Source organism: Zeus faber, assembly GCF_960531495.2.
Source record: "Zeus faber genome assembly, chromosome: 8".
Classification (NCBI taxonomy): domain Eukaryota; kingdom Metazoa; phylum Chordata; class Actinopteri; order Zeiformes; family Zeidae; genus Zeus; species Zeus faber.
In genome coordinates, this window is record NC_137195.1 from 10,742,666 (window position 1) to 10,770,593 (window position 27,928).

The window sequence follows — 27,928 nt, forward strand, 5'->3', positions numbered from 1 at the left end:
GTTTTTTTTTTAATCTGTCTGTCTGGTTTACTTCTTCACTGTCACAGACTGCAAACAGGAGATGTATTCCTCTAAACCTGATTGACAACTTCCAGTTTGTAGCTGTATACAGTTAATATGCAAAAATTGTGTTGTCTAATTTATTATCAGGCGGTTCGCACGAGCATGTATGGGCGTCCGGGTGCCTGTTATGTGGATATCGCGGGGGACATGGTCAATGCTAAAGTAGACAGGGACAAAGTCAGGTTGGTCATTATTTTACTTTACAGCTCTATTTTTATTATGTATATATTTTATAATGCAGAATTTTTTAATAACATTTTTACACTATAAAATAATGTTGTGTTTTTTTGTGTATTTGTTCCTGAATTTCCAATTTTCCAACAGTTCTCAAAGTTTGAGCTAACATTTCTTGACATACGCAAGGAATACTTTATGAGTTTGAGATTTAAGGAAATACTTTTCTCCTGTCAGAGTTGCGTCCCGCTGCCCTCCTCCTCCAGTGAGTTTGGCTGATCCCACGGCCGTCCTTCAAGCGCTTTCGGCTCTGAAAGAGGCTGACCGGCCATTAGTCATCATTGGCAAAGGTATCTTCAAAACACACTTATTAAGACTTATTTTCAACTGTTTCTGCCATCAGATTGTTATTGGATCAACACGGCACGCTGGGCATATTCAGTAGACAAGTCCTTAATATGTGAGTGTTGGTGCACTAGGAGCCGCCTACGGCAGAACTGAAGCTGCTCTGAGGGAGCTGCTGGAGCAGGCTGGCCTCCCCTTCCTGCCCACACCGATGGGGAAGGGGGTTCTGCCGGATGACCACCCCCAGTGTGTGTCGGCGGCACGATCCAGGTCGGCTCCTCTTTCAGTCTCCTGCTGTGTCTTTCCTCCTTCCTCAACATTGTCCCAATTCTTCCCTTCACTGCCTTCTGTTTCTCCCCCCTTTCTGTCTCTTTTCCTCGTTCAGAGCGCTGCTTCAAGCCGATGTTGTGCTTCTGCTCGGAGCTCGCTTGAACTGGATGCTGCATTTCGGGCTCCCGCCGAGATTCAACCCTGATGTGAAGATCATCCAGGTGTTCCTATTTCCCATTTTTGTGTCTTTAAGGCCTTCTATGGGAGTGATATGTTGACATTATAGATATATATATATATATATATATATATATATATATATATATATATATATATATATATATATATATATATATATATATATATATATATATATATATATATATATATATATATATATATATATATGTGTGAAAAGTATGGCCTGGTTGGCGCTCATTTTCATTAATACCGTTTTTACACCAAAATGAGCGAGTATGGCGTTTTTTGGGGCTTTGGCTGGGCATTCTCCCTGGCCTCAGTTTGGTGTCGGGGGTATGTGGTGTCGTTTGAGCAGCAGCATCTGAGCTGGATCTAGGTAATTAGGGACCCAGGGTCAGAGTGGCTGCATACGCGTTCCTCTTTGGTTGGTCTAACGAGCAACAGGTTAAAACCCCTATCCCCACACACACTCAGGAGAGAGGAGCCCTGTCATGCCCTGTGTCCATCTGCTCCGGGGCTTGTTTTACCAAGCCCCCTCCACAATAAAGGTGTGTGTTTTCTACAACCCCGTCTCTGCCTTGGGTGGCACGTGGTAGGCGAAATCGGATATGAAATGATCGAATGATACACGGATATTCATGTCTATTTACGCGCCAACGTCCGGAACTTCAACGCCCCTCGCATGGCTCTGGTAAAGGGGTGAAAATTAGCGCGTCTACCCAGGTGTCATGTATCCATCACTGCTGTTCGGGCCCGATAAACACCCGTGAAATGCCACCAACGCCAGATGTTAGCAGGTGTTACAGTGTTTTTGGTGCACTGGAAAAAGAGTATAAGTTACAGTAACACTTTTACATTATTAATATGCATCAGGTTTAGTTGCCTGTCGTGGGGGATGTGTTTGAGGTGATTGTTCCTCTGTCGTAAACAGCACTGTACTGCAACATAATAAACCTGTATCCTACCTCAAGGTTGATCTCTGTGCTGAGGAGATGGGGAATAATGTCCGGCCCGCCGCTGCTCTCCTTGGTGACATCAATGCGATTGTCACTCAGGTACATTTACCAGAGTATCGTCGGTGACCTGCCCCTTAACTGATGAATTAAACTCCTGTGGTGCTTGGATCCACAACGAACACAATATCAGAACGCCCGCCTTCATTTGTGGAGTGAAGTGGCACCCGTGTCAATCGTTCGCCCCTTCTCTCCTGACAGCTTCTGCAATGTGTCCGCAAAGACGGCTGGCGATACGCTTCCGACACAGAGTGGTGGACTGCACTGAAGGAGAAGATGGCGGCCAACGCGAAAATAACAACGGTGTGTTCCCCCTCCGCCGTGCCCAAATCCATCGTCGATTTTTAATCCATTTCAGTCCGTTGTGATGAGGATGAGGGACTGATTTCACGTGTCCCCTTCCCCAGGCACTAGCCGTCCAGTCGACACTTCCCATGAACTATTACACGGTATTCCACCACGTCGCTCAGCTGCTGCCTCGGGACTGCATCATCGTCAGCGAGGGGGCAAACACCATGGACATTGGACGCACAATGTTGCACAACTACCTTCCTCGACACAGGCAAGGCAGGCCGCTGGAAGTCAAGGTTAAAGGCGGAATCCCAACTAACGTCCTTCACCCCGCTGGGCCACGGTGTCTTGATGCACATTTTATACAATAACTACAGTTGAGCCAAATAGTCAGACGTCCGTATAGTTTTTAAGTTTTCAAGTTTGGTAAGATGTGTTTTGATTGTTGTTGTTTTTTTATCTCCCTGATACGCAGGTTGGACGCAGGTACGTTTGGTACGATGGGCATTGGCCTCGGCTTTGCCATCGCAGCTGCCACGGTGGAGCGGGGGCGGAGTAAAGGTCAAAGGGTCGTCTGTGTGGAAGGAGACAGCGCCTTCGGTTTCTCCGGGATGGAAGTAGAGACGATGTGCAGGTCGCCCTGTTGTTGCCACACTTTCATACGTTCCCGTTTTTTCTGAGAACATACCGCCTGAAGTACATCCGTCGTGACTTTTCTACAGGTACAATCTGCCCGTCGTGATTATTGTGGTTAATAACAACGGGATATACAGCGGCGTGGACCCTGAGACGTGGAAGGAAATGGCGACGATGGGAGACCTGACCACGATGTGAGTAAAGCCACGCGTGCCCAAGGTTCCTGCAGATGAGCTTGAACGGTATCTTCCACAAAACCCCTTCCCGTCTACTCCCGTTGCTCCCCCAGCGCTCCTCCGGTCACGCTGCTTCCGGAAGCGCGGTACGACCAGGTGATGAGGGCGTTCGGTGGGCGGGGCTTCCTGGTGAGGACGGTGGAGGAGCTGCGCGACGCTCTGCGGGCCAGTTTGAGCGACTGGGAGACGCCCAGCCTCATCAATGTCCTCATCGACCCTTCCTCCGACAGGAAGCAGCAGGTAACTACTGCCCTCCGAGAATATCTAAAAACCTACTCTGTGAAGTCCCAACGATCATTCATGTGTTATCTTCCAGCTACAGGTTGGTAGCAACACGCCGCCTCAATCTGTCACAGTGTTGACAGTGTTGTGAATGGTTGAGTGTCTTTGTGATGCATTTGTGTTTTTGTCACTGTTAAGACAAGTTCATTCGTACAGCACATTTCATACACAAGGGCAATTCAAAAGTGCTTTACAATAAGGCATAAAAACATAGAAATAAAAAAGCTAAAACCAAATTAGAAAAACATAAAAACCAAATATCAGAGGTGCTAAAACATTTTAAAACCGACCTGGTTAAGAGTTGTGCCGCAGTCCCAGCTCACAAGTTCATTTAAGTTCCGACATTTATTTTTTATTTTTTTACAAAAACCAAAAATTGAGGCATTTATATTGCTCATATTGTTGTTGTTGTTCTTTTGCTTTTATTGTTCAGTTATAAAAAATACATTCTGAGAAATGAGAAGATTCCTATAACGGTATTTCTAAACCTTTATGTCGGAAACTCGTGAGATAGATATTTCTCCGGTTACAGTCAAATAAATCTCGGTCGGCGTGAACGAATTTCCCCCGTGGCAATGGCTTTCGTCGAGACACATGGAGCAAGACGGGGTCCGGTGGCGCTGTGGCGGAGGGAGCCGCGCAGCCTCGACCCCCGTGCCACTGCAAGCCTCCTCCACGTTGTGCTTGAGGCTCTGTGAGTGACGGGCAGCGCTGAGGGATAATCCTCCGGCTCCAGGTGCACGGCGGAACCGTTGTTTTCCGAAGACGATCCCTTCCACGCCGCACCGACCTGACCTTTTTCTATTTCAGGACGGCCCATAATTAGACAGGATGGTCCCCGTGTGTTTATGTCGAATGTATCCACGCAACCCTACACAGACGCGGCCGAGGATTGGATTGAGAATTTGGGGCAGATCCGCGGCCTCACGGGGGCTTTTTACACAATGGCACTCTTCTGCCTTATGCCTCGGAGGAAATTAACTCTTTCTTTTTGGTCTAATCTATTTCCTATGCATCGGAAGGGATGTTGAATATTGCTTCACAACCACTTTTAGTCAAATTTATTTTATTAATTGATTGAATACATTTAATTGTTATTAAAAAATACTACTGTGGTTTGCAATAGCAAATGTCAACCAAACAAAAAGTTTGTTTTAAGCCTCAAATGCATCAAACATTTGTTTTCCCGGCAAGTAAAATGCATACTTTTATATATATTTTTTCAAAAGTAAGTATTCCAGAAATTCTAATACGAGAAATTTTTATTTTATTTTATTTTATTTTTTTTAAGACTTTTAAAGGACCAGTGGATACCCTATGCTCAATGTTCAAAAGGAAAACAGCATATTTTATACAATAGGCTTATCATCCTCTGTCTATTTTCCATGTTTTCATGTATTTCTCTTTCAGGAGTTCCCTTGGCTAACTCGCTCCAACCTGTAGAGTTTTGAAGAGAACCGCAGAATACTGCATGAACTTGATTTTGTGTGACTTTGATTGTTTCTATGAAATATCTTAATTTGTGCTGACTAGATAAGATGAAAGTACATTTAATTGATCCCAGGGGGTAATTCAGGGTTACACTATAAGATATAACCTCAATGATTAACTCTACAATTACATTTTTCTACAGAAAATATTGCACAATGTTTTTATTGTCTTTTTTTTTTTTTTTTATGAAGATTTTTACATTTCATATTGCAAAACTTGCCTAATACCACCAGGTGAGTGCCATTAAAATCATGCCAAATGGGAATAAAACTGGTTTATTTTCTTCCTGTGCATCAAAGTGGATTATAGTCATTGTCTCAAGGGATGGATATGGTCTGAAAGTAATGTGCTATTTACAATACCTTGAATATTTGAAATAGAAATTTGATTTAGCAAAGACTGTTAGGTCCTTCAAAATGTCTTGCAATTGCGAAAAAGTGGGAAAGGTTTGAATGAAAATTGAATTTATTGATTTCAGTTTGGTTCATTTGTATGTAATGTCAGTTGACTAACATTGATCCTAACGTGATATTTTTGTCAGCATTTTGTAAACATTTGTTAAAAATATTCACAGGCTATAAAACATTTTCAATTAATTATTCTTGTGCTGTTTTTGTGACCATTGATATCGCGTCATTGTAATTGTGTGTTTGTGTGTGTGGGCGCGCGTGCAAGAGCCATTAATACCAGGCTTCACCGTTAGGTATATTACTACAAAGCTGAGTAAAGTATATTTACTTTTATTCATGCTGCATTGTTTGGGCTCTGTAGAGAAACTAGTAGATCTTCGAAAATATCACTGTTGCAGATCCGAGTGGAAATATCCCCCCTCACACACACACACGCACGCACGCAGGCGCACACACATTCAGCCCTTGCAGGATCCTATATTGGCACTGTGAGCAGCTGGTAGGCTGACTGGTGTAATTTTAGAGGACACTGATGCAGAGGAAAGATTTAATGGGCATTGGCTGGCATGCCCACTGCTGCAGAGAGCAGAGGGAGTCAGTCCTCTGCTGAGACTCCTAGTCAGGACACGCACCCTGAGAGGAGGACCTGCAGGCACCCGCACCTCCAGAGAGGAGGACCTGAGGACCAGCACCGAGAGAGGGGGATCTGAGGACCCGCACCCTGAGAGGAGCACCTGGGGACCTGCACCCAGAGAGGGGGATTTGCACCCTGAGAGGAGGATCTGAGGACCTGCACCCAGAGAGGGGGATTTGCACCCTGAGAGGAGGATCTGAGGACCTGCACCCAGAGAGAAGGACCTGCTAGCACCCGCACCCAGAGAGGAGGTCCTGCAAGGACCCGCACCCAGAGAGGAGGACCTGCAGGGACCTGCACGCAGGGGGCAGGGTTTGCGCACAGAAAGGGGGTCCTGCAAGGACCCGTACCCAGAGAGGAGGACCTGAGGACCCGCATCCAGAGAGGTGGAGCCGCACCCCGGGCACCATGCAGTCTCTAACGCTCGGATTGTATCTCCCACTGTTGTCCTGTTATGTCCTGGCTCACTCCTCTTTCGTGGACAACATTCTGTCCATTCCAGCAGGTGAGTGTGCGTGCGCGTTTTCGTGCGTGCGTGCGTGCGTGCAGGTGTGTCCGTGCGGGCGTTCGGGCTTGTGCGCGCACGTGTGTGTTTACTTTGCATTTGTGGAAGACAGATGATTCAGCTGGATTGACAATAAATCACAGTCTGGTTTCTGCTTCCTTGTTGCTCCTAAACTGAAAAAAAATAAATAAAAATGGTTTCGTTGTACTCACTTACATTTTTTTTTTAAGATTTTAAAGATGTAAACCTATATATTTTTTAGGTTTTTTCAACTTCGAATGTATACGAATATCTCGATTCCTATCCGAGAACACCCAACAAGTGTAGATTTCACATTTCTAAGCATTTTGTTTTTAACGATCCAATGACTTTCGACGGTTTTCTTCAGTGTTGATTCAACTGTAAATTCTCCTATAAATAGCAGAGTCCTCCAGCAGGGACCTGCACCTGTTACTTTCTTACCTCCTTAATTCCCCTTCTGTTCTTTCCCCCCCTGCTCGTGATCTGACCTCCCTGGCTGACTGAATGCAAGGAATGGTAAACAACATGCTTGTTTGCAAAGCGTCCCACTATTATTATCACTTTGTGTGCGTAATCAACAATCAATTCAGCCGTCGCAGACAGCCCACGTCAGTAGGTCGAGACGCCGCCGGAGAACAAGGATTTATTCATATTCACACTCAACAACCCCCCCCCCCGGGGCTCTTGAGGAATCTCCGAAATCTGCTAACGCGTCCGGATGTGTGCTTCCTGCAGCTCTCAGGTCCCAGGAGCAGCAGAGGAGGTTCACGCCGTGCTGTTTAGTGAGCCCACCCCCGCCCCCGCTGTTCCCGCCGCCGCCCTCCCTGTGGCGCCGTCACGCCCACGTGAGTTCATGTCGTGGCCTTGTGGAAACTCTTTACCATCGGTCTGGCCTTGGGGAATACCCGCATGCGGCTCGGCAAATAAAGGTAGAAAGTTGATGAAAACGATGTGGACGTAACGCGTTCAGCGTTGCTCCGGTGCTGGGGGGGGGGGGGGGGCATTTCGGTCCATTTTTGAGTTCCAGTCGCGTCGGCGGTGACCCCAAGCGCGCCCCGAGTTCTGACAGGGGAGTACGAGGAGCCTCGACGGCAGCTGCGGCTGTTCTGTTGTTCTTCCCTCTCCAGAACGAGGGGATCCTGTCCATCGGTGGAGGCAACACAGAGACCGACAGAGACCAGGGAGGGCATTCCTGTGTCTCCGGCCCCCCGGGGCCCGCCGGCCCCCCGGGGCTACAGGTAGGAACCGTACTTCACCCCCGATATCTTCGCTGTCAAAGCCGTTGGTACGGTCTTGACTTTTATTCACCCATATTGATATCGCTGCGTTCGGTTGTTATTATAGAATAGAGTCTTGTTTGGTCCAAATATCTCTGTGGGCATTTTCGATTTTCTTGGATTTCCTTCCCACGATGAGTGAGCGGGACCCTTTTGTGTTGGGTCCTGCGAGGCGGGCGGTCAGGGGATCTCTCCGGCCCCTGCACCACGGCAGTCCATTAATGTTCTACATTTAGCCGAGACACAAATAGCCTTTTTCCACTGCCAGCCTATGCTCCACACGGCATTCTTAGAAACCATCCAAAGACTTTGTCTGTCTGGAAAGGCAAAAGCGGCTGATGTAAATAGCGTCGATGGCCAACACACAGCGTGCGCACACGTGGTGGTAACCATTAAACATTGCTCATGCACCTTGAGTTATAAACACGGCTGGAGGAGCTGGATGTTCGTGCATTGTCAAAACGGTTTCCCATGTCCATGACCAACTAAGATTCCAAAGTATTGTCCCTTATTATCCCTTACCCGAGACAGGCTCATTCAAAGCCTACCTGGGCAATTGCATAACAGAGAATTCCTATCGCACAGGCACTTTCCATCGGGCACTATCTAAATCGATAATGTCCACTCAGCCCTTAGCTAATTGAAACTGCAGAGGAGGACCAGCGTTCAGGGAAATGCAATGAATCTCAAGAGGGATTATCTGGCAAATAAAGTCGTTCTGATGCAGAGGATTGTTCTGTATGTGTTTGGATTCATCAGGGTGTGCCCGGTGTGTCTGGTATAGGAGGACCCAAGGGTGAAAAGGTAAGGGCCAAAGTTATCGGGCGCATTTTCCCCTGAGTTTTAATTGCCTTATTTAGTATTATCTAACCCTGTGCTAGTCTCAGTAGGCGTAGTAGGCATTTATACCTTTTATCCTTAAGGTTAGTGTTTGCATGTATTGCAAAATGTCCTAAAATATGCTTTCTGCTTGCTTGTTGACGACTGTCTCTCTCCCTTCCCCCGCCCGTGTTATCAGGGAGAAATTGGGAGACCTGGACAAAAGGTGAGGGTCCCCATTAATCTTCTTATTTCCACCCCCGCTAAGTGGATTTACTCAAAAATGAGATCCACTGCCCCCAGACCTGCGCGGTGGATAGGAGAGAGTGATTTCCCGGGGCCTGGTCGGGCACATTATGAAATTGTAGATACAACCTTGACGGACTGCACGGTGCCGGGACCTTGGCGGGACGCGAAGGACAAACACGTCCCGGAGCAGAAGCGGACCTTCTGGCCGCCGCGCCGACCTCCTGGAACCCATCCGGCAAATTCTCCCTTCGTCGGATGACCGTCTTGCTTTCATTAGGTTGGGGAGACAGGCCAGCCCATCTTTGAGACTCGCCTCCCGATGTTGGTGGGGACAGGCGGAAGAGCAGTGACCCCCCTAAATGATCCGTCGCTGTGGTTAAGCGATAAAGGCTCCATCGGGAGGCTGCCGGTCTGAGTGAGCGAACCCTGTCGCACCGCAGTGCAATTTAGCTTAGTGCTTAGGCCGGCTCATAAATCATTTTATTTCCCACAAGCACCGGCTCCCATTCTATATACGGACCATCATTTAATTAACCGGAGCAACGTGACAGGGCTTGTTAAATTCATTCCGTCTCTACATGTCCAGCTGCACTCGCGTGTCTGATAAATACTGTGGCGGGCAGGCGGTCAGCTCATCCGGCGGAACGTGCTTCTCCCTCCAGCCGTGCAGTAAATCAACAGATGCTAAGATGTCCCTGTTTCTTTTCTATCCGCCGCCAAAATCGATGTTTGTGTTTGGATATAAAAAAAAAAAAAAGGACGAACTGCCAGACTTTTTCCAAGGTTATGTTCTCTGTCCAATAAGATGACTGTTCCCCTCGTGTCTCCTCCCCTCCCTAGGGTCGGACCGGCCCTCCTGGTCTCCCGGGGCGACTGGGACCCACCGGGTGGCCGGGACCCAATGGGCCCAAAGTGAGTAAGTCCTCTTTCACAATGTAGCTGTTGCGATGCCGTCAAGTACTGTGAAATAACCAAACGGGCCTCTTGTTTCTGATCCGAGGAGTAAGTCAGGGCTGCTGTGTCGCAGTTATTACATCGTCACCTGATCACAATTACTCGAGCTGATCGCGATCATTTCGCTCAGTTGTTAGATTCCATAATTCCATAAAAAAATAATATGTTGTTGTCCAAAGGTCCAAGGGAATTTTATAATGACATGAGAAATATTGCAACAAACAGAATCTGTCAGAAGTCCACGGATTTCCATTAGTTGTTTGGATGTCAAATGTAAATAAATGGCCTTTGTTCACATGGCGGATACGTATTATTCCACTATTATAAGCTTACACTATGTTAATTACAATTATTTGTATTTCAATTAATCGTCAACTCAGATTTCACGTTTTTGACACTGCTTTATTCTTTTTTGGCTGTTCTTTAAACCCTGTTTTCCAAACCCCACACTGTGTTTCTCCCGTGCCAGGGCGAGAAAGGAGACCCAGGGTTGATGGGTTTACCGGGAGCGAGAGGACCGATTGGGCCCAAGGTGGGTACTTTCCTGCGCACGAGGTTCTAAAACTGCTGAGTCCGTCCCATTCTGTGATCAAACGTTGATTTTGGGTTATGTTTATGGATTATGGGGTTTTTTGTTTTGTTTTGTTTTTTAGGGTTTACCTGGCTATAAAGGGGAAAAGGTGCGGCAAATACAGAACATTTTTCTGATCTACAGTACTTCCATGATATTTTGTTGAATCTACAATGTATTTTGCATAAACAATACTGCGATTTATTCCACTAGGGTTCTCGAGGTGACCGTGGTGAGAGTGGAGTGAAAGGAGATAAGGTTCATACGTCATTTTATCATTCATACCCTTGTATATATACGCCAACGACTGACTCCATACTACATCAGAATACTACTGGTAATCATTACTGTTGTTGGTCCGCAGGGTACAATGGGGTTCCCAGGAATGCTGGGGCAAAAAGTGAGCATGACAAACCATTTGATTTTGCAATAAGCGTCTTGCGTTTGAAACAGTGTGTGTAACTGTGTGCGTGTGTAATGCGTTGGTTTTCCGTCCAGGGTGAGATGGGGCCAAAGGGAGAACCCGGCATCTCAGGAAACCGAGGACCCACCGGGCGCCCGGGCAAGAGAGGGAAGCAGGTGAGGACGTCGTTGAAGAGCCTCGTTACCATGCTTTGGTTCTCTGAAGCGTAAAGCGTCGTCATTGCTTTTCTTGATCGTTTACCTGTCTGTGTGATTCAGGGGATGAAAGGCGACCTGGGACGCGCAGGCCCAGCGGGCCCAGCAGGCCCACGAGGAGCCCCCGGTCACCCGGGTCCCCCAGGTTTACCTGCTACAGGTCTGTTCACAAGCATACCTTTCCTGACAGAGCCCAAACCCTCTAAGGATTTAGGACGTACAACATTTTCCCCGAGAGGAAGCGGTGTGGATGCATGGTGATTGGTCAGCTTTTGGGGCTGGACAGCGTCTGCTCTCCAGCGATGAGTTTGTTTGCCTGGCTGTGCACAATTTTTTTTTTTTTATTAACTTTTTTGCTGCATGTGAAAAAGCCTGGTCCCCGACGGTGTGAGGGCGAGCGCCGGTCTGCATCAGCAGTAGGAAGCACACGTTAGAGCGGTGACGGAGGTAACACTGGCGGTTTTATTTAGCACCGCGGAAACCAGACCCCGGCGGGGCCGAAGCGGGGTGCTCAAGCCATGACCGCACGCCCCTAAAGGTGACACAAAGAACCTGAAGACGGTCGGCCTCCCCCGCAGATGTACTAACATGATGTCACCCTGTTATTAAGGGGCAGCTGCTCCCGGCTCCTGTTCTGGTTTCTTCATAAATGAAAGCTAATTGCAACTTCTGGTTGAGAGATGAGCGGAGGATGCATTTCATTGAACGGGGGGAGGTATTTATATCGGCTCGTGTTCCGCTCGCCCTGCTTTCTCTGCTACCGCCAGCCCCACTGTCCAGGCTCACCGGGCCAACACCCCGCTACTCCGCCAAGTCAGAGCCGCCTCTCGCTGCCTTTTAGCGTGATCCGAATCTTTTCATGTTCTTGTAGGACTTTATATGGTCGGGACGAAAGGTGAGCGCGGTCTCCCGGGGCCTCCCGGCAGCTGTAGCTGCAACTCCCTCACCGGCTCCCCGCTCGACGACCACAGCGACAGAAGCAACTATCCCAAAGTGCCGGCGGTGAGCGACAAGTCTCGTTTGTGTCCCCCGCAATCGAGATAGGACTTTGTGCTTCCTCACAGCGCGGCTCTGTGCTCCCTCCAGTAAGAGCTGCTCCCTCGGACCGTCGGGGGAAGCCGAGCCGAGACCCCAATCCGCAGGACAATGACGGCGATCCCCTCTGCCCTTTCACGCAGATATTCGTGGTGAGCAACGAGGAGGAGCTGGGGCGTCTTCACACGGAATACGCCCTCGCCTTCCGCAAAGACCAGAGGTCGCTCTATTTCAAAGACGTCGACGGCTGGCTGCCGATTCAGGTATCCGTCCGCGGAGAAAGGATTTCGTCGGGGGTTCGTGTGGTGTTTTGCACCGTTGCGTTTTTTTTTTTTGTTTTTTTTTCATTTGAGTTCCATTCGCCTTTATTTAAACTCTGTAAAAGACTCTTTCGTTCCAGATGACGCCGTTCCAGTCCATGGAGAACGCGCCGGACGAGGACGGCTATTGCGGCGACAGGATCGTGCAGATTCCCAACGGGGAGGAGTGCGACGACGGCAACAGAGTGGTCACCGACGGCTGCGTCAGTAAGTGGCCCCTGTCCTGCGGTCCATTCAAGCAGAATATGTACAGTATCTGTATATCTGTAGTGTGTGTGACATCTCGCCCCTATTCCACTTCGCCTTCACCGCAGAGTGTAAGCACGCCTACTGCGGGGACGGCTACCGCTACGAGGGGGCCGAGGACTGCGACGGAAAAGACTTCGGCTACCAGACGTGCAACTCCTATCTCCCGGGGTAAATCTAGCGCGATCGCTGCAATCGAGTGCCAAGTCTGTAACCGCTGATCCGAGCGCTGTGCTCTCCTGTCCCTCCGCAGGTCGTACGGTCGCCTCCGGTGCACGCCGTACTGTCTCATCGACTCCACCAACTGCAAGTACTTCACATGAACGGAAGTCCGCACAGTGCGGTGGAATCGCCGTGCTGCGGCACTAAACAGGAACATTTTGATGCAAAAAAAAAAAAGAAAAAGAATAAAAAGAAAGAACCTTAATGCTGCAGACGAGAGACTCTAAACAGAAGAGGCAGCGAGTCAATCACGAAAGAGAAAAAAAACCTTTGAATTGTTTTTTTTTTTTTTATTAATTTTTTTTATTTTTTGAATCGCTGCTAGTATGTCATGTAGCTCCCAAAGGGGTTGGAAAGTGACCCAGTGGAGACTAAAACCTTTGCCCACACGTAACAAAAATGCACAGGATCATAGCACTCTGTCTCTTAACGCGCAGGCCTGAAGACCAGAACCTCTAGATAAAACAGCTGAGCGACAGAACTCCAGTAGAAGACCCGGTAGAACGCTGCGTCACAGCCGGAGAATCCATAGTTTTGACCTTGTACTGTTAAAAAGAAAAAAAAAAATGCCGTAGGACATCCAGAAACCCAGGACGGTGTTCCGGGGACGATGCACAGCTTATTTGCTTTTTTTGCATGAGGCTGGGACGAGAATGAGCATCACCTGGGCATGTTACCTAGTCATAACGTCCGTGGCCGTAATGAGTTTTTCTACACCGCAGACTCTCTGTACGACCATATTGTTAACTGCAAACACAAAGTTATCGACACGAGATGCTAAGCAGTAGAGAGAGAGAGAGAGAGAGAGAGAGAGGGAGAGAGAGAGAGAGAGAGAGAGAGAATTTCAGTCGAAAAGCGAGCTCCGCCCCAAAGCGTCCCGGCTTCCTGGAGGCTTCAGCGGGGCCCGGTTCTGCTTCTCGGTCTCATGGCTCGGGGGTGGTAATGCACCTGACAGGCTGCGTTCGGAGTCTGGACGTGGTCAACTTGTTTTTTTTTTTTTTTTCTTTCCTCCCCCCCCCCCCCCACACCGACACATCCTCCAACCTCTCAGGATCCTCAGGTAACGCTGCTCCAGGCAGGAAGCGATTCGCGGCCGCCCGTCCGTTATACTCTTTGTAAAATCGAGGGGGAAAAAAAATAAAAATGGCAGAGACTGTACGCCGAGGCACACCAACAAAACTCAAGGCTTTGTTAACCTTAAATAAAGAGCTTTAATACCCGGAGGAGTCCGGTTGTTACGCCGGGAAGCGGGGGGTTCCTCCCCCGCCTCCCAACGAGAAACACTGTATACTGTACATCCAAGGCTTGAAACTGTTACATTCTTAGTTTTCTCTCTGCACAGGCTAGACCCGGATAGTTTACTAGCTGCTCAAGGGAGGAATTAAATTCCACTGTTAAGACCGCATTCTGTGTTCCCGGTCGCTACTCTATTTGCTCAGATACCTCTTCATCCGGTCTTTCTGTCTTACAGCGTACAGCTGCAGAGAAACACTCAACTGCGAACTTAGCGGTCTACATGTGGTGTGCCGTGTCTGGGGAGGGGGGAGGGGGGAGGGAGGGTACGACTTGTTGTGCTGATATAAGCTACGATTTTACACGACGAGCCGTACATGTCGCAGTGCCAAGAGCGGCCTCCAAACGAGAGGCTGCACCGTTTTTTCTTAAAAGTGCTTCTTGTCTGACAGTGAATGTACCGAGAAAAAAAAAAAAAAGGAAAAAAAAAAAAAAAGAAGCTGAAACGACTGTTATTGTACTGTCTCTGCATGCTTGTGATACCATGTCTATGGGTTAGAACGGCAGTGTTCCAGACATTTGGGATATCTTATATTTGTAAATGTGTTAACTCATTATTGCATTCATCAGGGTCGTAGTTGTCTTAAAACCCAAAGCCAGTAGATCAAATGCCAAATACAGTATGTTGAATGTTCTACATGTTGCCATATACTGCTGTGTCCTGTACTGTGTATACAATGTTGAAAGTAGCACGTATGTGGTTGCACATTGCTTTATGAATACAGAATACTCCGCCGCCGTCAACAGTGACGACTCCTGTTTGGTTATTTGGGCAAACTGTGCATTGTGGATCATTTGGAAAACGGCTAAAAAAGTTTTAAAAAATTAATTCAATTAAGAGGAAACCCATTAAGGGCAATTTTGCCTTAAAGCCCTGCTCAGGAGTTTTCCCCTCAGTTCAGCTCTGTGTCAGAAGGTGAGTTGGCAGTGAGCGAAGGGGAAAGGAACCCTGCCAGTGACACAGACAAGCACTGATGTTATTGCACTGAATTGCGCTGACGGTTCGGAAAAAAAACAAAAAAACAGTAGCAGAGAAACACCCGGTTGAAGAAAGACGCTGTCAGCAGCTTCCCACCAAGCGCTGCGTTATTAAACAGACCACGGTTAGGGCCGCTGTCAATATCTGTGCTTTTCCACGTTTCCCCCTCTCCGCCCGGATGTTGCAGCCCTGCGGCTGGAGATGTGATGGAGAGATGCGGGTGGAGGTCGTGGCAGTCGGCCAGTTGTGCGGGAAAAATGTTTGAGGCTAGGCGATACCCCCTAACTCTATTAACGTGCCATATTTATTTTCTAAATTGCATCAAGATACTTCGCCCGCTCAGAGGCCCAAGTAAAAGCTTACCTCGGCGTATTTATCCAATAATGTGCATTCCCCTGACCAAGTCAATCGGATTTGGGCCAAACATGTTCCTGTACCGCACGAAAGGCCACCGGAGATACAGAACCTGATACCATAATGAATTACATCCCGGTCCATAGAAAAGAGTGCTCAAATGAAGTTTCCATTCAGATATGATCTATTTATTAATATCCTTATTATATTCATAAAAAAACAAAAAAAGAAAACAATGGTCCTAAACCTGACAGCTGGTTGTTGGAGCTAAGCATTTTTTTCTGCACGTTGAGTAGTATTGCATTGCAACCGTGCAGCAGGAGATGTCAGAGGCCGCAGAGAGGAGGGCACCCAGCTGTCAGTCCAATCCTAGTGAAACCCCTGTCCTGCAGGGAGGAGTGGCTGACACGCCGCCCACAAAACACCCATTCTAAAATGTAGTCGATAAAGGTGAATGTTTCCTCAATACCAGTGATTCAGATGAAGTAAGATGGATTAGATTCACGTAGATTCGCAAATGAATCTGGTTCTGACAAGTCACTCGCTGCATTGGTGGATGTAAAGAAGGTGTAGCATTCATAAACAATATATTCAGCAATTAAATGGTGAATGGTCAATGGACTGCATTTTATTTTGAGCTTTTCTAATCTTGCGACCACTCAAAGCGCTTTACAGAACATGCCTCACATTCTCACACACACACACACACACACACACTTAGACATCGATGGCAGCGACAGCTGTGCAAGGCGCACACCTGCTCGACGGGGTTGAGTGTCTTGCTCAAGGACACTGATGTTCTGCCAGGAGCAGCTGGGGATCGAACCAGGACCCTGGTCTGGCGCCGCCGTCAACCCTGAATAATCCACCACGTACCAACTTCACCTTCACATTTAGGACACTTCCACATAGAAATTAGATCAACAGTTGATTGAAACAAAACAATCAACCCGGTAACACTATTGAAATTATTTTATTAAGTAAAAACCAAATTGCATCTTATGTACATTCATTTAAAAAGGATATTTGCAATATTAGTGTTATTGGGGATTAGACAACAGTAAATGAGTTTCGCACATCCTCGATGTGGACCTCCTGCAAAGGATTTGTACTGTACAAATCCACAGAGCGACCTCCTGTAAACTCAGAATGTAGAGATCACATTGTTAAAAATACTGACATGCATTTGAAAAAGCCCCGTCAAGGATGTGCTTGCTTTGTTCAAATGGCTTTGAGAATGTATCGTCTGTCTCTCTCCAAACTTCATTGTTGACATTAGAACCTTAATCTTGGCTTCTAAGAGTGAGCTCTTGTCATCCCTGTTTAATATTGACAACATACCATAATAAGTACTTTACTGCAATAAGCCTTGTGTAACAGGGTACAGAGAGGATGAAACAGTTGCTGAGCGTCCAGACCGCAGACATTGACAGTAACATTATCTTCACACGACTGTTTACACTTCCATTATCTTCCCACTTGCTGTAGGTTTAAAAAAAAAATTTTTTTTATTTTTTTTATTTTTTAATACATTTAATAAGTTCAAGGCCTTGGTCAAGAGTATATTCATTTGTACTTGGCACCTATGTTATACATTAAAACATGCAGTAACCATGCTCTATGGATGCAAATATCTATATATACACACAGTACTGTCCAAAAGCTTTAGGCACTTAAGATATTTCACAGCAACATTTTGAGACGGTTATTTTATATCTTCTGCATCGGTGTGTCAATATGTGTGTAACACGACAATGACCCCAAACACACAGCCAGTCATACAGAACTATCTTCAGCCAAAAGAATAACATGTCCTGCAACAGATGGTACGGCCCCCACAGAGATCTCAGCATCATCTGCTCGGTCTGGGATCACGTGAAGAGACAGAAGCAACGGAGACCTGAGACCGAGGCATGGTCTCCAGGAGGCTGGGAACCACTCCCCTGCTGAGTACCTTCAAAAACTGTACCAGTGTACCAAGAGGAATTGAGAGCTGTTCTAAAGGCAAAGGGTGGTCACACCAAATATTGATTTGATTGAAGTTTTTTTTTTATGTTTACTGCACTTTGTATGTCATTAATAGATCAATGAAAAACTATTCACGGCATTGTTTTTCAAAGCTTCCTCACGTTACAGCATTTTCTCAAAAGTGCCTTTAACTTTTGCACAGCACTGTGTGTGTGTCTGTGTGTGTGTGTACACACACACACACACACACACACACACACACACACACACACACACACACACACACACACACACACACACACACACACACACACACACACACACACACACACACACACACACACACACACACATAAATAAGAAACACGTCAATGACAGATTATCAAAATGTGAGCTATTCAACTTGGACTTTATAAATAGGGAAAGATAAAGAGATAATGACAGTTTTGTGCAGAGAACTCTCACAGAAACGCTGCTTTTGAGAGTGGCTGTCTACGCTGTTATGGAATCCTGTCTATGGTAGGCAGCACAAGCTCTTCTCATGACGAATAAGTTTGGTCCCATGGAGTCTATCTAAAACAGAGACAAACAATATCTATCTATCTATCTATCTATATCTATATCTATATCTATATATATATATATATATATATATATATATTAGTATTATGAAGAGAATAACGCCAAACTATGGCTTTTTAATTTAAATCTTAGATGAGATGAACACAAACCAGTTCTCCATGTGAATCCCAAAGGACAACTTCAGTGCAAAACATCTACGGTTAAGCGAGCCCGCTGCAAGAGCTCCTCATGTGTTCAAGGCAGGTATCGGACGAACTAGCAACCTGACGGCGGTTTGGTCAAAACGGTGCGATGTGTAAGCAGCCAGCGTGTCCGCGTCACCCTGTTCAATAAGAAAATACGGAAACCTCGATTGATTTTGCGTCGACTTTGCACTGGAATCAGACAGAAAGGGAATTAGGATCCATATCCAAGGCGGCTGCTGGGACTTAATACTATGAGTTTTTACTAACGAAGGCCGTCATGAAACATTTTATCTCGTGTGCGTTGGGACACGATTCCCAACCGTCCCCTTATTTGTCCTGGTGTCATTACAGAATATTTATATTGCCTGTTTTAAAATGCCTGGAGGTTATGCTGAACAGCTGTTCATACCTGAAAAGACCTTTCCCACACACACACACACACACACACACACACACACACACACACACACACACACACACACACACACACACACACACACACACACACACACACACACACACACACACACCTGTCTGAAGACGGCGAGAAGACACCTCGTACTGCTGACGCCTGCGTGAACTTTGAACCCAGAATGCTTTGCGGTAGGCATTCACCCTTGGTCTCCAGCTCCGCCTCCCCCGGCACTTGGGGTCGGGGGGCTGCTTTCGAACGATGTCGGGGGGAGGGGGTTCTGCTTGTGTGCTGAGGCCTCACACCACCTCGTCGGACTCGAGGTTGTACTCTTCGTACAGAGCGTCCAGGATGCCCAGCTGCCGCTCCATGGCGGGCAGGTAGACGCCCAGGTCCCGGTGCATGCCGCTGGCAAAGCCCTCCTTCCGCTCGTCCCCCTCCCTGGACACCAAGGCGGCGGTGAAACCCTCGTAGGACGGGGCGGCTCGCAGGGCCAGCTGGGAGGAATGGGGAGAGCTGGTCACTCCACGCTCACGGCCGCATAACAAACAGAAAGAATGAAGATGCGATAATAAGGAAATACCCACGGCGAACACGCCCCGAATGACCCAGCCGTGGTACTGCCGAAGCGTCTTCCCATAAGCGTTGTCTGAGGGGAAACAGGAGCGACATCCTGAGGAAATGTGGCGGGATTCTGTAGGCAAATTTTTCGTGAAATGACGCACGAGTCGGGACCCATGCCCCCAAAAGCTCCTCAAGTTTCGATTCAGTAAGAGGGCGAGTGAGGTCGAGTGAATCTTCAAATCTTTCGCAAACTGAAATTATTCATTTAATGTGGGGGGAAAAAAGGTCAAGATATTTGGTGTAATTAAGGAATTTCATATTGAATGTTTTCACTTTGCATTCCACCAAAATAAATAATTGCAGTCACAGGAGGTCCTCTCTCACTCATGCGTTAAAGACCAACGGAATCAAACAAATGAGGAGTTGTAAAATTAAACAAATATTTTTACTAAATGATTCGTCAAGAACTGAGAATAATAATAATAATAAAATAGAAAAAAGAAAAGAAAAAAAAAGAGCCGAACACCACCATCGGGCAGCCCCGCGCGCCGACTCACTGAGCGCGCCTTGGACGTCCCGCTCTCCCGCGTTGACCTCGGACAGGAACTCCTTGAGGAACTTGAGGCCTCGCCTCAGCCACAGCAGAGCTTCCGTGGCCGAGTTGCGCACCTGAGCCGTGTCCGTCTGGACCTCGTGCAGCACGATGGACTGCAGCGTGGGGAACCTCGGCACATCTGACACAAACTTCTGGTGGATTTTCTGGCGAGGGGACAGGGGACGGTCAGGTGACAGGCCTGGCGTTTTCTGGAGTTTCCACCCCCTTTTTCTCTCTCAATTCGCTCGCTTATATTCTGTAATAATTCCTTTCCTATACACACTATAACCGCTGATGAACTTGCTGAATTGGTTCATAGATACTTTTTTCTTGTTATAATTTGTCATGTTTGTGAAATCAAAGAAAAATCACCTGAAACTTTATTAACCAAAATGAATAAACTAAATAAAATCATATTTGTTGATACTCGACATAAGAGGGGAGCCCCCTTGTGGACATATAACGTATAGTTGTAAATGCTGAGCACGAGAAGGTTTTTCACGTTGCTTCACTACAAATATTCCAGAGCCTTTGAGAGGAAATATACAATAGTGTGAAAAATGGTTAAAAAATTAAATAAAATAGTCATCTTTATTATCCATTAACACCAACACTTACCTTGATGTTCCCCACAAAATCCATTTTAACTGGTGCAAACACTGTGGATCCCAGCTTGTCTAGAGGGAGAGAGTCCTGAAGTCATTCCTATGATTATGATGCTTTCCCTCTTAATAGAAATGCATACGAACAAGAAACAAAATGCTCTTAATTCTTCAAATGCTGAAGACATTGAAGGAGAAAGGGCGGAAAACGTAAGATGTGCGAGCGGTTCCGGTTAAATGTTTTCAAATCCATAACTGGAGACACAAAGTAATAGTTGGTGTGTGTGACAGTCATTCGGGCCCTGATTGATTCAAAGAACAGTTGTGTGAATCACACCCCAAATAACACCCAACACACCCACGTGCACGGACATACACCCAGTGCGATCGCGACGCCCGACATATCACACGATAACATCAGCGACGCCCACAGAACGAACAAAGCCAGTTGAACACGACGAGAGGGCTGGAGCGCTAACGAGGCGAAACAGACAGTGAATGACGAACGACAGCGTGCGTTAATGGCAGGAAAGAAGATCCTCAAAATAGCCTTGACTTCCTTCGACCTCATTAGAGACCGTGAAGGATGATTGAACGACAGGAGCCGTGGATGCACATGGAAGGAAGGACGAAGGGAGCGGCGGAGGAAAGAGACTGAAACTGAACCGGCCTACCTAACACGGGTACTATGGCATAGCACGAGTCCAAAAAGTCCTGCGTCGGGATGCCACTGTCGTCATCCAGTCTCACATCACTAAATCTAAAAAGGGGGGAGGGGAAAGATTGCAAAACATGAACGTATAGTGAAGACATGTATCGCAGATTTTACTTTTATTTGATCAAATCAGACAAAAAATAAAAAGAAAGAAACAAGATACAAACATGGAAATGAGAGTCAAAGACGGTTCACGCCAAGTCATGCAATCCTGAAACGGTGCGGCATCTGAGAAACCTGATGTCCAAGCACGTAAGCTCCTCTTTTTATTTTGACTTATGAATATGTACGAGCTCTGTTCTTAAACTAATAATGTGTTAGCAAGACAATGGATTTGTCAACGATAAGAAAGCAAAAATGACACTCGATAGGAATACTATTTGTTATTTGTAACTGAACTGCACAGAATTCTCTTGGAGTAACACTTTCTCATCAAAGAAATGAATAAAGGAATATCTGTTAAAAAAAGAAAAGAGAAATTGTAACAAATAAATTTACAAACCCAAAGATCAGCTGAGGGCATCTCTGTGTCATGTGATCAAGAGAGAACATACTGATATAAAAACATGTCTCACATTTTGGAATGGAATTTTGGAAAAACACCATAATCTGTCATTATTCATCAGAGCAGGAATACAGAGTACAGTTAAATTGACTAAACATTTGCACTAAAAAAAATAGGCTTAATTTCCATACAGTGCATTTCAACATATACTGTACTAGCAAATGCTACATGAATACCAGATTAGATAATATTATTATATATTATATATTCATATATTAACACTATGAAGCAATAATTCGTTATTTTTCGTCCTCATACTATGTCAGTGTAGCAGTGATTATACTGTATGTCTCTTACTCAGTCGAACCCAAAATAATCCACATTCAGCGTTTCTTCTCTCGTCCTAACTAAAGTATGTGGCCTTCCTGAGCGCCGTTTCCGTACCTGTGACTCATTGTGCTGAAGAACGTTTCCACCTGCTCCACGTCTTCCTGCTGAGCTGCATCCTGGGAAGGAGGGAGGTCACACGGGGCCTCATGCTGGTTCGGCTGGTTCTGCTGCTGCTGGACGAGGGCAACCTCGCCTGCACCGCGTTGCTGGCTTTGGTCCTCTTTGTGCTTCTGCTCTTCCTCCTCCTTCTCCTCCTCCTCCTCCTCCTCCTCTTCCTCTTCAACCTCCTCCTCTTCCCCCTGCTGCTGCTGCTGTTGCTCAGCGACCCTATCTGCTCGGTGGAGGCTTTCAGGGGTGTCGGGAGGGTTTGGGGTAGCGGGCTCCTCGTTCTCCTCGTTGGTCATGCTGTTCTCTGCAGTCGGATGCACACGCAGGCGTATTAAAAGAGTTGAAGGGAAGAAATTTAAATTTAAAAATGCGATGGTGATTATAGATTTGGTCCTCAATAACTGCTGCATTGATATGTTTTTATTGAGATGAATGAAACTATTAGTTGAGGCACCTGACACACCCTCACCATTGTAAAACATACTTTCACCCTCAGATATTCAACGTTTGAATGGCTTAATTTCAAGCAGATAAATACAGGTTCCTTGCGGAAAGCGGCAGTCGTCTCCGGTTCATAACCAACGCAACGGCGAGTACTCGTCTGAGGTCTGACCTGCTGAGCCGGGGGGGCTCTTCCGCGCAGATGTGTCTGGTCGTTCTGGTTCTTCCGGTCCCTCCGCCCCAGAGTCCTGGCTCTGATTGTCGCGTGCGATGGATTCTCCCAAGCTGTCGCCCGATTCTCTCCATCTGAAAGAAATTCGAATTACCAGCCATCATGGCTCTGATACGAGTGACAAACGGGGCTTTGGTGAAACGCTAAACGGCATCAGATACAAGAGACGTGTTTCAATGAAGTCACATTTATAACCATTACAATATCTTGTCTTGAAAGCACTTCCGATTTCAATTTGAGCATAATTGTTTGGGGGTTTAATATTAGGGCTGTGCAACGTTCTCCCAGGTATACAAGTTTGCAATACGGCAGTTACTAAATCCAATACATATAAAAAATGCACAAGGCTAAATGAATATTTTAAAAATGGATTTTACAAACTGTGCCAGGCTGCCAGAAGCTCTAAAAAAATAAAGTCGAAAGGAAACCTTGAAATGCACCTCATGTGCAACTTTTGTTGGAAAGCCGAATACAGAAATTCAGAAAGAAATATCAAATAATAATGTGACCATATCTCTAAGTCCCAGTGAATGTAAACAAAAACACTGACTTATGAGTTAAAAAACTCTAACAAAACTGAATTGATGATAAATGTCCTACTTTTCTCCATAGTTCTGTTTGAAGTGATTTGACAGTTTGATCTGCAAAGGGAAGAAGACATGGGCAACACGTGAGCTTGGGTGTTAAGTATCAGCCAAAAACAAAAATATATTAAATCGCACCTTCCGACACAGAATGGGTGTACGAGGGGGGAACGGTACCTTCTGAGGTTTGATTGCAGCGACCGTGGGAGATGCCGGGGGAGTCTGTGTGACCAGATCTGCACTGAATGTCTGATTGGCTATCTGCATGCATTCCTCCAGCGTCTTCAGAAACGTGGTGCACGTGGATTTCACCATGTTCCCGCTGTCCAAGTCCCCCTACGAGGGGTTAACGGACATTCAAATCTTCCAACACTGGCACATAATCCAACATTGACACAAATGTCAGGCTAGGGTCAAGCACAAGTAGAAGGAGGGGTCATCAGCCGGACGGATGCTAATTCAGCAAACACCACCACCGTCCACTCCCATGCACAGGCAGCTCTTTAATTTGATGTGTCTGTGGTTACAAGTAGGGCACCTGACACAGCGGTTTTGCATAAATGGTGGCTGCTCTTATTTCGTCTAGCTCATCCAAAAATTAACCTTACCTCCACCGAGTATCCGAGCTCATCGCTGTTCTGAATTTTGTTTACTTGTTGGAGCAGAAGGTCACAGTACAGTCTCAGCTCTGACATCTTGGTTTTCAGCGCCTCTGTACCCTCTTGAAGCTCTGCGGTGGTAAAAGATTAAATAAAAAAGGAGGAAATGAATTACAAAAAATAAAAAAATGGCAAGGGTTTCGAGAGATCTTCGACCAAGCGGTTGATGTAAAAGTGACTCTCTACCTTTCTCTCTCATTGTGCGGTTGTCCGTAAGGCAGGCCTTTGCTGTTCCAAGAGCCACCAACCACTTCTGTCTCTCCGCTGCGTTGATGGCTCTGAGGTAAAAGTATTGCTCTCCGGGAATCGTCAGGTCCACTCGCGTAATGTCCGTGGAATGGACTAGAACACAGTGTTGAACCAGACTTAGAATGCAAAGAAAGGCAATGCACATAAGGAGTCGCTTTCAGTACAAGGTCCGAGCACTTCATTGACCACAGCCTATCATGGCTAAAACGATGAGTGAGCGGACGTGGATCCCCGCGGGGTTTTAAGCCACCGACCTTGGATTTCGCAGACGGAGATCTTGATGCTGCCCTTGCATCCCTTCCAGGCATCTTCCTGGGAGTCATAATAAGACAGAGTTCCTCCATCGAGGACAAACCAGCGCGGCTGCCAACCTGGTGGAAACAAAACTCTCAAATCTAACGCCATCCCTAACATTTAAATAATTTTGGTGAGTGGGTACAATATAGATAGACCGATAGATAAATAGACATAGATAAATAGACATAGACAGACAGACAGACAGATAGATAGATAGACGACAGCTAGACAGACAGACAGACAGATAGATGGATAGATATAGATAAATAGACATAGATGATAGATAGATAGACGACAGCTAGACAGATAGATAGATAGATAGATAGACAGAAAGACATAGATGACAGACAGACAGACAGACAGACAGACAGACAGATAGATAGACGACAGCTAGACAGACAGACAGACAGATAGATGGATAGATATAGATAAATAGACATAGATGATAGATAGATAGATAGATAGACGACAGATAGATAGATAGATAGATAGATAGATAGATAGATAGACAGACAGATAGATGACAGCTAGACAGACAGACAGATAGATAGATAGATAGACGACAGCTAGACAGACAGACAGATAGATGGATAGATATAGATAAATAGACATAGATGATAGATAGATAGACGACAGCTAGACAGATAGATAGATAGATAGATAGATAGATAGATAGAAAGACATAGATGATAGATAGATATTTTATTAATCCCCGGGGGGAGGTGGGTGTTACAGCAGCTCATATTAAAACAATAATAATAAGAAAGCCAGGACAAATTAAAAAGAGGAAAAAATAGGCAATACACCTTTAATTTACAAGAAAAAAACCCCAAAGTAGAAAATCGTTGACTTGTACATCAAATCTAGAAGTTAACTACAAAAGAATATCAATATAAAGTAAACCAAAACATTTCAAATAAACCTCTGTCTCAACTAATCGCATTGTCAAAAAAAAAAAAAAAAAGCTAATTGAGCAAGTTCGCACGCATACACGTAGATATAAAACACTCGGTAGTTGGTTTAAAACTAAAAATAAAAATGAAAAACTGTGTAGTGAGTTCCTCTCAACAGCCTGCAGCTGGTTATCCGAACCAACCCGAACCCTTACGTCCAGTTTAACGATGCGGCTCAAGTTGTCTACGCTCCAACCAAACCGGGATTAGTGACAGGTGGCGGCAGCTAGCCTAGCTAACGGCAGCCACAGCATAAAGTGGCCGGACATCCGAACAATCGGCCCGGGATAACGCGGCGAAACCGGGGGGCGACGAGGTGAATACCGAAGGGGCACGTTACACGAACCGGAGAGCCCGGAGGGGGGAAGACACAAACTTGACGCCGCGGCGGGGTAGTACAAGCTAACACCGCGGAGTCAGTGGGAGCTACGCTTCAACCGCTGCGCGGAGCAGCGGCACAATACAATGCCTGGGGCTACTCACCACTTATGTAATTCGTCCACTTGTACAGAATCCCCTCCATTGTTTGTCTGGACGGTTTAAGAGTTCATTACTGGCGCTTTCTCATGACAACGTCGGACGCGCAGCTGATCGCGGCGACTCCATCGGACGCCCCCGAGTTTGACTTTAGGAGTAACGCGTGGGGATCTGCCTCTCAACTCTGGCGATAAACTGCGTAAAGTGTTGGTGAATGCGGCTGGCAGCGGTCGCTAGGGGCTTTTAGCGTCCCTCCCACTTACGCTTGTTGGGGCGTGTGGCCTTCAGCACGCTGCGTTTCTATTGGTCAGCCAGGAATCAGGGGCTCACTCCCGGGTTCCCTGATTGGTTTATGAAGGCCGACGAACGGAACCAGTGATGGGATGGGGCGTGGTTAAAACCAAGTGGGCGGGACCAAAGCTGAACACAGGGGTTGTGTTTGTTGTCAACTTGTGGAAATTGGCTGCCACGTATGGAAGTAACTTTATTGTAACTTTATTGTAACTTGATTGTAACTTGATTGTAACATCATTGTAACATCATTGTAACTTTATTGTAACTTGATTGTAACTTGATTGTAACATCATTGTAACATCATTGTAACTTTATTGTAACTTGATTGTAACATCATTGTAACATCGTTGTTACTTCATTTTAACTTTATTGTAACTTTATTGTTACTTTATTGTAGCTATATCGTAACTTTATTCTAATTTGATTATAAGTTAATTGTAACTTCATTGTTACTTCGTTGTAACTTTATTGTAACTTCATTGTAGCATTATTGTAGCAAAATATAAAATATATTTACTTTATTCTAATTTTATTATAACTTCATTGTAACTTAATGATAAATGGATTTGAACTTTATTGCCACTTTATTCAAATAATAACTGGGAAATGAAAATGCAATGCATTGTGGATTTTTTTTATCTCAACTATTGTAGGCATAATATAGGACAATATAACAATTTAAATGCAATACTTCATTTTTGACATTATGCTGTGTCACACATTGAAAGGGGAAATTCAAATGACATTTAAATTTCCTATTCCTAGCCTCGGTTTATGTGTAGCAGGGGGGTCAACTCTATCTGACGCATATCTGACCTTTTTTTTTAAGGGAGGGCAGGCTGACAACAGAAAGAAAAAACTCAAAATAAACGAATAAAATACCAGGCCAATTATTATTAAAACACAATGGCGCACAGGATCCTGGTAGATGATCTCCAAAAAGGAGGAAGAAGTTGTGTGCCTGCACACATGATGGATCGTAGAGACCCTGAATATTTTAGTGAGATACAACCTCGCATGTTTTCATGCGGCCTTCATTTATTTTGCGTGAAAGACATTCATTCTTGAGTATATTTATAGTTATTGTTGGTATAATTTATAATTGTAGCCTGTTCCTGTTAAGGACTTCACTATTCAGGATTTTTAATTCTGTGCATTCCATGAGTTTTGTGCTGCTATGCATTAAATCATATCTAATACTGACTTTATCAATTGCAACTATTTGACCTGGAATAGTGTTATGAGACTATGAGTTTCCAGACTATGAAAAAATAATAATTGTATATTTATATATATATATATATATATATATAGTATTATTATTATTATTTTTATCATCATAACAATTATTTTTGAATAAACACCGGTTTATAATTTATTGTTGTTCACGTAATTCAAAGTGATGTACATGCTCAGAATTCAAGCTCGAACCGTAACAGCCTCTAGAATTAGACACTAGATGGCGCTGTTGTCTTAACCTTCACGACAATAATGAACTCATTGCTTTTGTTGAACAATTCAAAGTGCAGTGTGCAGCTGTACATTTGATGTCATTTCATAAAGATGCTAATAGAACAGATTTAAAAGTACCCCTTGGTTATTAAAAA

General features: G+C 45.6%; 3 protein-coding genes across 5 annotated transcripts in view; 2 read left to right on the forward strand and 1 right to left on the reverse strand.

The window, feature by feature from the left end:
- Positions 1 to 5,599, forward strand: part of hacl1 (2-hydroxyacyl-CoA lyase 1) — a 7,636-nt gene extending 2,037 nt beyond the window's left edge. The window contains exons 7-17 of the mRNA XM_080005232.1: positions 151 to 245; positions 475 to 587; positions 717 to 852; positions 968 to 1,073; positions 2,025 to 2,108; positions 2,268 to 2,369; positions 2,474 to 2,628; positions 2,833 to 2,991; positions 3,080 to 3,187; positions 3,283 to 3,469; positions 4,922 to 5,599. Coding sequence (XP_079861358.1) covers positions 151 to 245; positions 475 to 587; positions 717 to 852; positions 968 to 1,073; positions 2,025 to 2,108; positions 2,268 to 2,369; positions 2,474 to 2,628; positions 2,833 to 2,991; positions 3,080 to 3,187; positions 3,283 to 3,469; positions 4,922 to 4,954 — 1,278 coding nt within the window. The 3' untranslated portion in view covers positions 4,955 to 5,599. The remainder of the gene's footprint in view (positions 1 to 150; positions 246 to 474; positions 588 to 716; positions 853 to 967; positions 1,074 to 2,024; positions 2,109 to 2,267; positions 2,370 to 2,473; positions 2,629 to 2,832; positions 2,992 to 3,079; positions 3,188 to 3,282; positions 3,470 to 4,921) is intronic.
- Positions 5,600 to 6,028: 429 nt separating this feature from the next.
- On the forward strand, positions 6,029 to 14,909 carry colq (collagen-like tail subunit (single strand of homotrimer) of asymmetric acetylcholinesterase). Of its 3 annotated transcripts, none has more exons than XM_080005242.1 (17): positions 6,029 to 6,551; positions 7,308 to 7,417; positions 7,700 to 7,810; positions 8,609 to 8,653; positions 8,868 to 8,894; positions 9,758 to 9,829; positions 10,341 to 10,403; positions 10,525 to 10,551; positions 10,656 to 10,700; positions 10,807 to 10,842; positions 10,941 to 11,021; positions 11,124 to 11,220; positions 11,932 to 12,062; positions 12,239 to 12,391; positions 12,496 to 12,622; positions 12,730 to 12,832; positions 12,915 to 14,909. In XM_080005242.1, the coding sequence occupies exons 1-17, from the start codon at positions 6,455 to 6,457 to the stop codon at positions 12,982 to 12,984; spliced, it is 1,395 nt and encodes a 464-aa protein (XP_079861368.1). In that variant the 5' UTR covers positions 6,029 to 6,454; the 3' UTR covers positions 12,985 to 14,909. The 3 variants fall into 3 exon arrangements, with proteins under 3 accessions (XP_079861368.1, XP_079861369.1, XP_079861370.1); XM_080005243.1 differs by having other exon boundaries at positions 12,239 to 12,358; positions 12,481 to 12,622; XM_080005244.1 differs by having other exon boundaries at positions 12,239 to 12,358.
- A 3,350-nt stretch (positions 14,910 to 18,259) lies between these two features.
- Positions 18,260 to 26,170, reverse strand: plekha8 (pleckstrin homology domain containing, family A (phosphoinositide binding specific) member 8). Its single transcript, XM_080005231.1, has 13 exons — positions 26,034 to 26,170; positions 24,555 to 24,671; positions 24,238 to 24,393; positions 24,001 to 24,122; positions 23,570 to 23,728; positions 23,409 to 23,449; positions 22,749 to 22,882; positions 22,082 to 22,439; positions 21,092 to 21,177; positions 20,434 to 20,492; positions 19,778 to 19,979; positions 19,244 to 19,305; positions 18,260 to 19,153 (listed from the first exon to the last, which is right to left on the reverse strand). Exons 1-13 carry the CDS (start codon positions 26,071 to 26,073, stop codon positions 18,956 to 18,958), a joined length of 1,734 nt encoding a protein of 577 aa, XP_079861357.1. The 5' UTR covers positions 26,074 to 26,170; the 3' UTR covers positions 18,260 to 18,955.
- Between the last annotated feature and the right edge of the window lie 1,758 nt (positions 26,171 to 27,928).

Excerpts from the sequence above, each read along its gene's own strand:
- colq (XM_080005242.1), top strand. The coding sequence starts at position 6,455 with ATGCAGTCTCTAACGCTCGGATTGTATCTCCCACTGTTGTCCTGTTAT. Across the intron at positions 10,404-10,524 it reads GAGGACCGATTGGGCCCAAG|GGTTTACCTGGCTATAAAGG; the intron begins GTGGGTACTTTC and ends TTTGTTTTTTAG. Across the intron at positions 12,623-12,729 it reads GGTCACCGACGGCTGCGTCA|AGTGTAAGCACGCCTACTGC; the intron begins GTAAGTGGCCCC and ends CCTTCACCGCAG.
- plekha8 (XM_080005231.1), bottom strand. The coding sequence starts at position 26,073 with ATGGAGGGGATTCTGTACAAGTGGACGAATTACATAAGTG. Across the intron at positions 24,672-26,033 it reads GTGGACGAATTACATAAGTG|GTTGGCAGCCGCGCTGGTTT; the intron begins GTGAGTAGCCCC and ends TGTTTCCACCAG. Across the intron at positions 19,980-20,433 it reads ATTTTGTGGGGAACATCAAG|AAAATCCACCAGAAGTTTGT; the intron begins GTAAGTGTTGGT and ends TCCCCTCGCCAG.